This window comes from Aulonocara stuartgranti (genome assembly GCF_965226115.1).
Source record: "Aulonocara stuartgranti genome assembly, chromosome: 1".
NCBI lineage: Eukaryota > Metazoa > Chordata > Actinopteri > Cichliformes > Cichlidae > Aulonocara > Aulonocara stuartgranti.
Genome location: NC_138939.1, coordinates 25058585 through 25072708, shown reverse-complemented (window position 1 = coordinate 25072708; position 14124 = coordinate 25058585). Strand labels below are relative to the sequence as shown.

The 14124-nt window shown below is 40.6% G+C and overlaps 1 protein-coding gene across 2 annotated transcripts; it reads right to left on the bottom strand.

Annotated features, from left to right (window-relative positions):
- Positions 1-7126: 7126 nt before the first annotated feature.
- LOC309706096 (syncytin-A-like) lies at positions 7127-13907 on the bottom strand. 2 transcript variants are annotated; one of them, XR_014276676.1, is made up of 2 exons: positions 7897-11151; positions 7127-7852 (listed from the first exon to the last, which is right to left on the bottom strand). XR_014276676.1 is itself a non-coding variant. In XM_082532332.1 (2 exons), exon 2 carries the CDS (start codon positions 9063-9065, stop codon positions 8103-8105), a length of 963 nt encoding a protein of 320 aa, XP_082388458.1. In that variant the 5' UTR covers positions 9066-10473; positions 13356-13907; the 3' UTR covers positions 7127-8102. The 2 variants fall into 2 exon arrangements, 1 of the variants encoding a protein (XP_082388458.1); XM_082532332.1 differs by adding an exon at positions 13356-13907 and having other exon boundaries at positions 7127-10473.
- Positions 13908-14124: the final 217 nt, after the last annotated feature.

Genomic DNA, 14124 nt, shown 5'->3' with positions numbered 1-14124 from the left:
TGGCTATGCTGGGTAAATGCTAAGCCAAAGAAATGATTTCTCTGAAATGCTAATGTGAAGCCTACAGCTGTTCAACTTGCCCGTTTTATTAAACCAAACATGGCAAAGGCATTCCAAAGCATTCCTTGCTAATGTGCCAAAGGAGTTATTAAAAGTTTCTTGTATGACAGATAATGGCCAAGTTGGTTAGTAAGATCAAACGTATCTGTTATGATTATAAATTCCAAAAGACTGTTTAGTTGCTAAGTTAGATCTGTTTCCACGCAACATGCAGATGATAACTGAGCTCAGATCACTGAAAGCAGCTGAAACTTGTCTAGCCCACTATTATCCCCTTAGCTTCCGATCTAATTCAAGAGGTTTAGCCACACTATACATGTGTAAACAACCAGGAAAAGATGTTAGGCTCTCAGTTTGATAAGCTTAAGCTTTTGTTAATGGCACAAGGAAACAGCCATCAAAACACAGACGCTAGACATTTCATTGGATTCTGAGGCAAGCAGAAGGATGCTTTTAACTGCACCTGCAAAATGCAGTAATCTAAAGGAGTAAGCACACAGGTAATGAAAGCCACTTGTGAGAGAGAACACACTATAAGATGCCGAGAGGAATGGTTTCACTTTGGTTTTAATTAATATCTGTTTTTAGATTTCACTGGGCAAGCACTGCTTGCCTTGCTTGTCCTGTTGGAATGCCACTAGTTAAAATTACTAAGACCACAAAAGCTCAATATAAATGTGGGTAGATTTATAGTACAAGTAGTTCCTTTGGTTTGTTATATGTGAAACTTTGCCTGGCTGAATCTGTGTTTGTGAGACTGTCACTAGTACACTGCTGTTTCCAGGCAGACATGCTCACAATATGTCTTAAAACATATGGACACGCTAACAAGGTTAAAAACTTGATTTTCATGGGGATCTTTTATAACTCTGTTTGGCTCAGTGCAGATACTTCAAAATGCAATACTGTGTAAAAATCTTATTGTATTTCTGGATTTAATAGCATTTTTATGTTATTTTCATTGACTTTGCTTACTTTTATTACCTTTACCTTATTTGGAAATGAGATAGTTGAAAGTTAAGAAGTTCACACTCATATCTTCATAACTGAGTAACATTAATCACTATTAACCTGATAATATTCATAAAACCTCCATCCCATCCCTGCAGATTCCTCCAGATGCATCTCCTCATATTCTTTCTGTATCTCATTAAAGGCTTAATGGAATGTGATTGATAACAAAACTCTTTGTGATTAATTTAAAAAGAGCTCTGACAGAGATGGTTATGTTGTAGGAAGAGTGCAGAAATGTCACTGTGATGCCTTTAATGGGTTATTTTCAAATCACTTCTGTGATTTACAGGATTGCAAATAATTTAATATGCCAGGCCAGTAACGTTGTTGTAATAAGCCATCTAAAACAATTTATTGGATGTTCTCTCACAATAATTCATGAGGGTCATGCATGTTTTATGAACAATCAGTCAAACTCAAACACCAGCAGGCTGGATAATGAGAAACTATTGAGAGGAATCAGGCCTACTCAAGTTCAGAAATGGAAAGAAAAAGTACCATTCGCACTGTACTACCTTGAACGTGGCATTGTGGTTATTATGAAGGTGCATGTTTGCCTGCATGTCTTTGTGTGTCTGCACTCATGCCTGATGATCTGAATTAAAGTCCATTTCTTAAAAGCCATTCAGTGTACTCTGGCATTTTTTAACATTTGTCAGCTATTTCTCTCAAGACAGCTTCCCTTATACTGTAGGTGGAGAAGGTAGGCGTCACAATTGGCTCTATCACTGATTTCTGAATGGTAACAATACACAGTCTAAGCAGCTTTGTGAAGCTGTACTTCTGCACAGCGATGCTTTGAGTCTGCGAACAGTACAATTCCTATTAATGTGAATGTTGTAAGTGTGGCAGATATATGATCATTGTCAAACTGCAGAAATCTTCAGTGACAAATCACATGGCTACACAGCATATATATACACACACAGTCATGTGTGTGTGTGTGTGTGTGTGTGTGTGTGTGTGTGTGTGTGTGTGTGTCTTGCTTATTTTTCTGTAAACTCTATATCTGTTACATCCCATTTGTCATTCTCCTGTCTTGTACTTAATATGGGACATGGAGCACTAATCTTCCCCAGGGGACACGCAGTCACTTGCTCTATTACCTGCCCATTACTGGGCAAGTTTCCAGATATATGTGACCATGCTGTGGGTAGAGCTAATCCTGTAATGACACAGACAGTTAATTGATTGCAGTCTGATCTCTATCCAAGGCTCTCCTGCAAAATGGAAATGTGGGCTTGTGAGAAAAGAACTTAACCTTCTCTAGGTGAATTGATTTGAATCCATCCAGGCTCTGAAGCGGATAAGCAGCATTACTTCTATGACATTTTGTCACCAGAGCTGCACAGCCGTGCTGTCGTTTCATGTAAAGAACATGTATTAAAATGTAGAAATGTGCCAAAACACACAGTGTTGAATAACCAGACATATTCTTCAAGATTCCTGTGTTTTGCATTCATTACCAGTTCCATATGGCATTATACATGATGCAAGATCAAGCAACGCTCTACTTTAAAGCAATAAACCTTAGTCTTCATCAATTATGCACCAGTTTTACGTCAACAAATTTGGACCACTCAATAGAATCTCTGTTCTGCAAAGCCTGGTGAGTTCACCGTGCATTGATCCCCTTTGACAGAGAAAACATCGTCTATCAAGCAAGAAAAAAAACTCCATTTGCAAAAGCACTGTTCAAAATTACAAATTTTAAGGCTAAATATTTGATAAGACCAGAAATAAAGATGTCAGAATAATTTGAGAGGCAGAGCCTACACCATCAACATTAGGCTGCATGGATCCAACAGGCATTAAATCAAAAACTAATGTGAGCAAAATTGATTTTAATGAAATTTTACACATTTATAAATTCATACAGAAACCCCCATCGGGGATCGGGCGCTTTCATATTGACTTGTGCAATGCCTCTAAATCAGGCCCTGTTACACTGACAGATTTGAAGTCTTGAAACAAAGAGGTCGTATCTGCTATAGGCTAGCAGCTTGCCCAGGCTATACCCACATCTCGGCCTGCAGCCGACCCCCATGACCATAAATTGGATGAGCAGTTAAGAAAATGGATGGATGGATGGATGGATGGATGGATGGATGGATGGATGGATGGATGGAATTAGCTGTACTGTCTGTCTTATTGGCCACTTGCACTTGGAACTTCCTCCCACTGCCTTCTTGTCTTTTGTATGTCATTTGTCAGCACAATGGATCATCAGATAATGGCATACAGACTCTCAGACTACTCAAAGGCACTCGTGGTGTTGCTCTCAGCTGCACACCTCAAATGTGTAAAATTGCGAGGAGAAAAAAAAAAGCTTCTGGAACAGGTTCAGGACTTGGTCATCTCCACACAAAAAGCCAAGGCTTGTGTAGTAGCCATGCTTGTTGTATCGTTGAGGTCGAAATGTCCTCAGTCTCCCCTCAAAATTTCCCAGTGCAGAAAAGGGCTTTCAGAGTCCTGTTTGATGGCCTAGCAAGCATCTCTTATAAGGATACGGATGTCATCGAGTGATGGAGAACACACTGAACACGATGGCACGATGGAATACAGTTTTGACATAAACATCCTCTGTGTTCTGGTCTGAACCGCATTTTCTTTTCTGCTTAAAAGTGCATGCCGACTGAGCCGCTCAGTCCCAGCCTTGTAAAACACCAAAGCAATTTGAGGCATGACGTAAAATCCGGCATGCATTTATGCCTTAAATAGGTGTGACCTTTAAATACAGGAAAATGTGTTTCTACGTAAGGTCTTCCACAGTCTTTAAACAAGGCTCATTCCACTGAGTCATTTCAGAATAAAGCATATTTTATTTTACAAAAGTGGCTTAATAAATTTATGGCAAAATATCAGCAAGTGCTTCAGTAACTGTGGCTGGATCCATTTTTTCTTTTTCTTATTCTTTTTTTCTTTCCTGCAAACGTTTTTATCACCCAGTAGATGTTCTCTGAGCTGTGTGCAGTGATTAATAATACCTCTGTGAAGGGTTACCTCAGGAATAACAGATAAGAGATGCTGGTTAGTTCCAGTGTAAACTGTGAGGGTTCAATTAACACTGAAACAAGTGTCCCTGTGTTGCTGTGCAGCATAGAACATGATTGACAGATGGATGTGCAGGAAAAAGGTTACAGGGGCTTTGGAGGCAGAGGTAGAATTATGGGACGGGAGGGGCCGATCAGGAGGTGGCGAACACAGATCACGCTCAAGATCGTACCGCGCCATCCATACCAATGGGTTCATACAAATCTCCAGTTCAGTTCAGTGCACACATGGATGCATCTGCAGGCGTAACACAATTCAACACAAGGAGATAATGTTTCTTTTTCCCGACTTCCTTTTCTCTGCAGATCAAATTTACAAATGCACAGAACTAGACATGCATAGGCACAAACAGGTGAGATCGTAGGTTAGAGGAACCCAGTGTGTCCCTGGTTACAGAGTAGCCGGGCTGGGTCATTGTCATCTGTGAACTGTGACTCACGCTGACATCGTCGGGATGGTCAGCTGTGATGGGGTGGCATGCTGCGACAGGCTTTAGGTGACTCGAAAGGAGAATAGCAGGGGATGTCAGTTTACAAGAAAAATAAAAGCGAGAAAAAGACAGACACGGACAGAGCACAGACAGGAAAATTTGCAGAAAGATGGGGAGGCTTTTTTTGCAAGGAAGGGTGAGCAAAACAGATGCAAGCGTTACATGAGAAAAAAGGCAGGAAGAAGGAGGAGGAGGAAGAGGAAAGGTTTGATATTGCCAGGGAAAAGCACAAAAAAGAGAAATTGTGGCAGAGCTACAGCAAAAGCGAGACAGACTAAGAGAGAGGGGGGGGAGGCGGGGGGGGGGGGGGGGGGGGGTAGAAGAACATATTTTTATTTGAATAAAAAGCCCAGTGTCAGGATGAGCTGAATAGTGAGCCACGGTCTTGTCATCATGTCCCTTTTTCTTCCCAGAACACCCTGTTTGATGTGTACAGAGTAATATGGCGAGCAGCGGGGAGCATCCAGAGCATCAAAGAGAATTTAAACCACACACTGGCCCATTACGGTGTGCTTGAATGTGTGTGTGCTGATGTCTATGTCTCTGTAACTTCATAATAGCGACTGACTGCAGTGCACATGCAGCATATCACAACGCTTGATTGTATCCCTTAGCTGTATTGTGACAATTACCGACCAGCAGGTGTTCTTAGCGTGATGTCTTAACTACCAATCAATACTAACCCCCCCGTCTGCTCCATCATTGAGTCTAACAGTGGAAGTAATAACAATGAACTCCTCTTGATGATCCATGACAGTGACAACCAGACCAGGGACAGCTTTGTTTTCTGAGAGGGGCTCCTTCGTGGTTACTGCCTTCACGCATCAGTAATAACACCCTGCTCTCTGGTGGAGGGAGGAGGTGTTGAACAGTGTGAGAAGAGAAGAGGAAGCAGAGAGTCACTTGTGTCTGGAGTGTGGTGATGGATGGTCCACGCTGTTTGGCTCAGAGCTCACATGAATAAACATATAAGGCTGCGTTTTGTTGCACAGCTTGGAGATGCAATGAGATGATATTAAAAAAAAAAGGGGGGGTAAGTGGAAAAAAAGGTGATTTGATTATGGTTACTGCGCCAAGGAGATTGGGTTATGGCTGAATTGCCGATGATGTTTTGAAGGGTACAGTCCTGAACCGTGGATATTTTTTTTCCTTTCCCAAATGAAAACACCTCAAGTGACTACACCTTACTCCTTTACTTTACATTGAGATTTTATTTTAAAACTTTTGTTTTGCCTCTTACCGAAAACACAGTAGGTGCAAAATGTATGTAATCACCTGATCGATAGTTTCAATCGACATCTCTGCAGAAGATTCTCCGACCTTCTTGCAGTGCCTTACCGCTCTGCTCAGTGAATTATGGACATTAATTTTCCTTCATAATTATGAAAAATTGATTTTCTGGTGTAGCTTCTCTGCATGTCCCCCAGGCAAGGCCCACACTGAAACTCAATCTTGTTATAGTATTGGCCGACAGTTCAAGGCTGTCGTCGTACTGGACAGCTTGCAAGGATTAGTATTTGAATGTGGCACACTGGTGAAAAATGACTGTGCACCGTCAAAGGAATGATATCGACGGGGTATACGTGACTCTTCGTGCTTGCAGATTGTTTTTAAAATTTACATTAACATTGACATTTTTGGACACATCTGTGCTCTGAAACAAGATTGATCTCTGTCCAGATCATCCAGATGGTTCCTTTTTTCAGAGCCATGTGAAAAATCAGTTAAGGATCAGTCCCGACCATAGAATGCACATAGCTTCAGCTGTGCGGGGCAGAAGACACCCAGATCTCCCTCTCTCTTGCCATCTCCTCCTTGTCTTCTTGTGGGATCCCGAGGCATTCAACCTCAGGAGTGGTTGTGTTTACAGGAAGTAGAGCAGGTCATCTACTAATCCGAAGGTTGTTGGTTCAATCCAGTTCAATCTATCCTTGGGCAAAATACTGAACCCCTAGTCGCTCGTGAGGCATTCATTGGAGTGTGAATGTTAGATAGAAAGCACAAGCACAAAAAAGTGTGTGTATGAATGTCTGTGGGAATGGGCAAATGAGACATGTCGTTTAAGTGCTTTGAGTGCTTGAGTAGAAAAATCAAAATACTAAAATACTTCACCTAGGAGGAATCCAGGAGGCATCCTAATCATTTTCTACTGTAGAAACATCTACAGGTAGAGAAATGGAGGCCACAGTCCTGACTACTCATCATTGCTTTTGTTACCTGGGCTGAGGTCACCAACGGGTGTCTGAGCAGACTCTCAGCTTTAACATCACATTCATCAGTTAAGACTGTGTTAGCATGCTGTTTGTGCAGATACTGACAAGAGCTGATAACCTGCTCGGTTCAATTCAAATCAATTGTACTGACCAAAATTGCATAAAATGTTTAAAAGACTTTAGATGAGGGAAAGATATTAAAAAAACCACTAATAATACATTTTTAAAAAGTCACTTAGTTATTGTTGGGGGAAAACTCTGTAAAAGACCCAGGAGAAATAAAGACACAATGAGACAAAGTTACTTTTTTTATCAAACGTGTACACGGGTGAGCTGCTAAGAACAACTCACACCATGCACAGTGGCTTGGTAATTTTTATAGGAAAGACAGTGAGAACAGGATAAGAAAATACAAAACAAATAAAATAAACAACTCCATATGTGGCGCTAGTCTCGTCAGCAGAGAGCTGGGAGAAGGCTGTGAGAGATAAAACAATCTAAAACAATATGTCCCAAAACAGTATGTCTTTGCTGAGAAAGTCTAAAAAGATAATTCTAAACTAATCTAACCATACACAAAAGGGCATGCTTGCACATTTAAAAGAAGGTAAAGAAACATAGAAACATTTTTCCTGTAACATTCCCTCCTGTTTTAACTTATTTTAAATGTATACAACAATTGTCTGTGAAGGTTATTTATTAAGTATCTTAAGCAATTTTTAAATTTTCAAAATGTCAGCATAGCAGAAATGGAAGTCATTTGGTCTAAAGAATAAAACAAAAGAAAATAATACAAAGAAAAACATAGTAAATGAAAATCATAGTAAATGAAATAACAAGTGGAATAAACAAGAAAAAATAATAAAACTAAAACTACAAAAATAAAGGATGAAAACCTTATATTTTAAAACGAAAACTACAAAAAATAAAAGGATGAAAAGTAAAATGAAAACTTTATATTTAAAAATGATGAAAACCTAATATGTAAAATGAAAACTTCAAAAAATACAAGGATGAAAACCTTATATTATAAAATGAAAACTTCAAAAAATACAAGCATGAAACCTTATACTTAAAACGATGCAAACCTTAAATTGAAAACTTTATATGTAAAATAATGAAAACTTCATATTTAAAATGGAAACTTTATGTTTAAAACTGAAGACTTCAAAAAAAATAAAAGCATGAAAACTTGCATAACCTACTAATGTTTTAATCAGTGCATGATCACTTGACAAGTCATTTTTAATCACCACGTCATTTATTAGCAGCTAGTACAAGTTCTCCTCTAACAGAATTGCAACGGGATGTTGTTCTTCTTCAGGCACGGCAACATAAGCAGTCATTGTAGTTGTTATCATCTTTGAAATCATTACTCTTAGGCATGGCAACACACACAACACTAATATGAGCAGTGCTATCATGATGAGACCTAGAAGAAAAAATGGCTTTGCTACAGCAGCCAGCCATGAACCGCTGAACAGCCAGTCCAGCCAGCTTTGTGCTGTAGCTGCTCCAGGTGTGTGTTCAGTGACATATTTTTGCAGAGCGGTCAAATTCTGCAAAGCTTCATAAATGTCTCCTCCAGTTTCGTATCCATCAGGGATAAAAGTGCAACATGTTTCCCCGATCAGCTTGCAAACTCCTCCTTGTGATGCTGTTAGCAGGTCTAGTGTCAGTCTGTTCTGCAGCACCATCGTTCTGATGGCCTGCTGTTCTCCTGCTAAGGCGGTTCCCAGGGTCTTAGTCAAGTTGATGTGTCGTAGCAGAGCATATCGGTTGATCTCCACGTGATCCCGCACCTCGGCAACTCCAATGCCGGGGATCAAGCTCTGTAAGAATTTCACTCCTCCTCCCCAGATGCGAAACTCTCCCGGCACTCCAGTGTCCACTGTAATGCCGAAAGAATTGGGGGAGGTGATGTCCACTTCACGTCTCTGCCGGCTGCTTGGGTGATGTGCAACACTTTGCATGAAGAAAACGTGATCTGATAATTCCACCAGGGCGCACAGACCTCCCCAACCTTCAGGGAGTGACAGATAAGCCTTGTTGCCACATAGGAAGTACCAGTCAGCCAAAACTCTGGTTCCTCTACTGCTGGGTGCCGTCCGTGCACATCCTGTCTGGTACTGAGTCTTTGTTTGTAGTGGCATTCGGTAGCTGTAGTTTGAGCGACAGTTGAGGCTCATCAGCGTCGTGTTACTGGCACAGGTTTCGTTGAGTGAACAGTCCATACACTTCCTCTCGTTCCTCGGTGGGCAGAAAGTGTATATGTATTTGCATAGCAGTCAGTTTTATTATTCAAGTAAGCTGTAGTGTTCATAAACTGCCACCAGAAATTAGTGGCATAGCCATGGGGAAACTTGGTGTACTTTCCTTTGTCATACAGTGTCTGCCTTTTCTCCATATAACGTGACTTGTTGTCCCTCACGGAAGCAAAGGTGAGGAGCCCGGCCATGGTCAGGGCCACTGCAGTTGTTAAGAGCCACCACCTCATGACGACGGAACACACCCTCCTGTCGCGAGTAGACCCCCCGGCCAGGAAAGCTGACCCCTCCACCGGGCGAGATCACAACAAGTGGGCGAGCCTGCCGTCAGCTGTGTTTAGATGGCTTCACTTACTGGCTCTGATGGATGCAAGATGGTCGTTCCGCTATTTTGCAAGCTCCAGTTTTTCCTTTGGAGCACTTTGATCAGAACCCAGTCACCGGGCTGTGATCTGCAAGACACTTGATAGACATCATTACATTCTTCGTCATTTACAATCATCTCTTTATTTTCCTACAACTTAGACATACATTTTGCTACTGAAATTGTATCTGCCTTTTTCACTGGGTAGATTTCTGGCCACTTTGAGAATACATCTATAACCACTAGGGTGTATTTTTACCCTTGGCATTCATTTAGCTCAATAAAGTCCATATGGATTGTGTGGTCTCAGGTTTCCCTGAGCATTATATTTTTGACACGTCATGCATGTTCTGACAAATTGTTTTGCTGAGGTTTCAAAATTTACAGTGTAGAATTTACAGTGTAGAAATGAGAGTTGACAATACTGGTCAGTCCCCCCGTTGACAAATGCGTACAGCCATGAGTCACTAATGCCGCCATTTTGTGGAGGAATTTTGGCAACACTGGCTTGCCATAACACATCATTAAATCGTTTGTCAGAACTGCACCGTGTTTTAGCCATTTTGCCTGCTCTGCTGTGCTTGCTGCTTTTTGTTCATTTTTCAACACATCCAGTGGAATCTGATGTGTGTTTACTGCCATCAATGTGATGTTTGCCTGTTGTGCCGCCTATTTTGCTGCTCTGTCAGCAAAATTGTTGCCTGTAGTAATGAAAGAGTCAGTAGGCGTTGTAAGAGGTTGGCATGCTGGTTTGCCAGTTGGTGTAATCATTCCTCTGGTTTTCCAGATTTTTTGCAAAATGATGCACAGCAGAGAAAACATACTGGCTGTCTATATAAATGGTTATTTGTTTATCTTTGTGTATTTCACATGCGCAACAATCTCGTGTGAAGTGACCTTCCTCTCCACGGTTCTAGCAGGCGTTGTCTCTATGTTATCTGCTGTTTCTGCGTGGCTGTCTGCGGCCTTGGTGTTTGTGACTTTGCTCGCCTCTCTGTTCCTGATAGCCACCTGCGAATTAGTGTTTTAGTCTATTGTCAACAGTCAGCCTTATGTTTAAGTTACAGAAAGCTTCTTCTTTTTTGTTTGTCTTGGTTTGGGAGAATAGATGCAACACTACATTTTCACTTAAGGCAGTTTTGAATAATTTCTAGTTTTTCAAACAATTCATGGATCTCACACATTTCAAACTTTCAAGTTAGGGTTGTTTCCCATTTATACATATATACATATATATATATCTAACTTTGCATAGCTCACAGCTCTAAACCTAGGCATTTTTCAATCATATGCCTAATCACTATGTGTCACTGTGATTCTCAAGTATTGTCACAAGTTCGTTTAAATTCGTTTCCAAAACCAACAAAATAATCAAACAAAAACAAAAAACATAAACGTGTCAGGACACAAAAGAAAAAAGAAAAATGCTGCCACCCGAACAAGGCAGAAGTCTGCATATGTTGGCTTTTAATAGCATGCAGCTTGTAACATGGTAGACTAATGTGCCTGTGTTAATTCAGCTCCATATTATTGTGTGAAGTTGCACTGGGTTGGGAGTGGTTTTGTGGTTGTCACATTTTTGGTGAGCCAATGGCTGGAATGGGGTTGGACTAATTAGAGGCAGGTGTACTTGATTGCACTGATACACTGGTCTACTTATAGCCCACACTACAAACACTGCTGTTTCGTTTTGTCTCTCTTTGCAGGTATGTAATGTGATGAAATCAGATATGTTTGGGATGGATGGGTTTTCTATATGCTAACAGGGTGGTGGGTCTCCAAGGACAACTTCTAACCCTGTTAAAGGCAACATGTGGAGTGCAACTTGGCTGTGTGGCATAGCAGGCTCTGGCCTTGGGACTGTGTATTTTTATACAATTCTTAAGTGGGACACTGGACTGTTTTATCTTTTATCTCTTGATATATTTTTCGTCAATAAATTATCTTTTAGAATTTTATTGACTGTCATCTTTTTGCCCACGACTGAGACGGTTGGTCAGACCTAGAGTCTTTCTTTGGGTGTGTTACAGCAGCTTCTGCTCTAAAAGAAACAAATAAATAAAAAGAAAAGAAAATGTGGAACATGCTCATCAGCTTAGCAGTGTCTACATATTTAATTCAGCTTCTCAATCCTGTAGTTTTAGCTGTTGTCTACAGGGTTTTGCTTATTGGTTGTTATTATAGGTGTGCTCTATATCTCAGCAATGTGTCATTCTAGGATGATAAGTTTCAAGCTGGTCAAGTGCCTCTATGCACTTCATTAGTTTAGTTATTCTCCGTATTGTCTTCATCTCACATGTCATTACACTGAGTTTTAGCAAACCTTAAGCTTGATGGAGACTACTGCTTAACAGTTATCCACCTTACATCATAACCGATTAAGGTGCCTCTTCATATTAATATTATGTCATTGTTAATATTATCCTCTTTGTCTTATATAACAGCAATAGCATATTATAATATTTTATCAGTGTGTACCACTATACTACTCCTGAGCCAATTTGTTAGTTAGGATCATCTTATTCAGCAAACAGATAATTTAGAATTCATCCAATCTGCGGTCACATTTGTTCTCTCTGTTGCATGGCGGACCAGGCAGTTCTATTATAATATATTATTTATATTTTATTTTGTATCCATCAAGGGCTTCAGATGACCTGCAGAATCATCCTTTTCCCAAGGTGGAGACAGTTACCTTTTCACACACTGTCCTTGGCTGAACAGTGACACAGCCTTAATATACTTTATTTATGTCATTAAAATATTTTCGTGTGACTTATTTGCTTTATATTCATTTTATACATTGTGGGCATGGTCATCATGTCAACTGTGTTTCATTGTTAATATCACTTTACAGGTTGTTATCCTTGCTATTACTAATTTCAAATACTCTAAAGATAATTTCTACTGTAATTTTCCCTTTGTTCATCTTTATTTCGTACTTTGTATATTTATATCTACTCAGTGGGGTCTGTTTTCAACCCTTTTAAATTACTACAAAACTACTGTGATCTCTAGTTTTCACTTAATAAGGGATTATTATGTTCTTCCTGATATGGGTGTTGCTGCAGATGCGGCTGCAGGAGTGAGTGATGGTTTACGAAAAGGATTGTGGGAACTGCACAGTGTCTCGTCTTCTGGTTTTACTAAACTGGCAGTTGAGTTCTGTTCTTCTGACTGTCTATATTTTGTTTTCTTAAATCTCTCAGTTTACAGACACTGTTTTTGTCCGGCGTCTGGACTTTTCTTTTCTCACCACTGCTCGTCAGCAGGAGTGAGTTTTAATTTCACTTGCTTGTTTACCCATCTTATTTATGTATTTACTTATTTTTTGTTTAAGTAATATATACACAATACAGCTGCTATCACCTTCGCTGGTATTAGAGACGAGAGTGGTTGCTCACACGCCCTTCTACTTTCGGACTATTTCCAAAAGCGGTGTGAACTTTACGAGACGGAACTCGACCGTTCTCTCAACTCACCAGCACGTCAGTGAATAGCAGTAAAAGAAAAACACAGTAGGAGCAGCTCAGTCTCTTATTGGACCGTGAAAATTCAGCTTGCTCCGTTAATTAAAACAATACACACACATACATTCACATTCACACTTATTCGCGCGATCGGAACCCTTATCATAAGGGGAGCTGCCAGTCTCTCTGTAGACGAGCTACTTATTCCCTTGACCCAGCTGGGGGAGCTACCCAGAGCTCCAAACCTAACCCACAAGAGTGGGGAGCTTCCAGTCGACGAGCTCCAAGCTACCAGCCGACGAGCTACTTTAAACCCACAGAAGTGGGGAGCTTCCAGTCTCGACGAGCTACTTTCGCTATTTTAAATTCCCTGAATTTAAAATACGATTTTACGCAAGATTGTGTCAGTGTGTCTGTATCTACCTGGTCGGTGTCGCCGGGTCTGGTCCACCTCGATCGGGCCCCACCACCGTGGGTCGCTTTCTAAGAACGTTGGCCAAGACTCGAATTTAACGCCCTTGGTCTTTGACCACACACCTAGTGTGTGGGCTGTCGACAGACGAGCAACGTGGACTGGTCACGGAGATGGGACACGATGGAGGCGATCCGGCTGTCGAAGGACCAAGAAATGTTGGGGGAAAACTCTGTAAAAGACCCAGGAGAAATAAAGACACAATGAGACAAAGTTACTTTTTTTATCAAACGTGTACACGGGTGAGCTGCTAAGAACAACTCACACCATGCACAGTGGCTTGGTAATTTTTATAGGAAAGACAGTGAGAACAGGATAAGAAAATACAAAACAAATAAAATAAACAACTCCATATGTGGCGCTAGTCTCGTCAGCAGAGAGCTGGGAGAAGGCTGTGAGAGATAAAACAATCTAAAACAATATGTCCCAAAACAGTATGTCTTTGCTGAGAAAGTCTAAAAAGATAATTCTAAACTAATCTAACCATACACAAAAGGGCATGCTTGCACATTTAAAAGAAGGTAAAGAAACATAGAAACATTTTTCCTGTAACAGTTATTAAAATAGACATAGATTAAATAAATACACAACCCATCATACACATCCCCACAGAGATGGATATATAAACTTAAGTTGGAGAACACTGCACCGTTTCTTCTTCTCCAACTTAAACTTAAATCAGCTGATTATTGCAAGTGAACAGGAAGAAAAAAGAGTCGT

Coding starts and splice junctions, on each gene's coding strand:
- LOC309706096 (XM_082532332.1), bottom strand. CDS start 9,065: ATGGACTGTTCACTCAACGAAACCTGTGCCAGTAACACGACGCTGATG.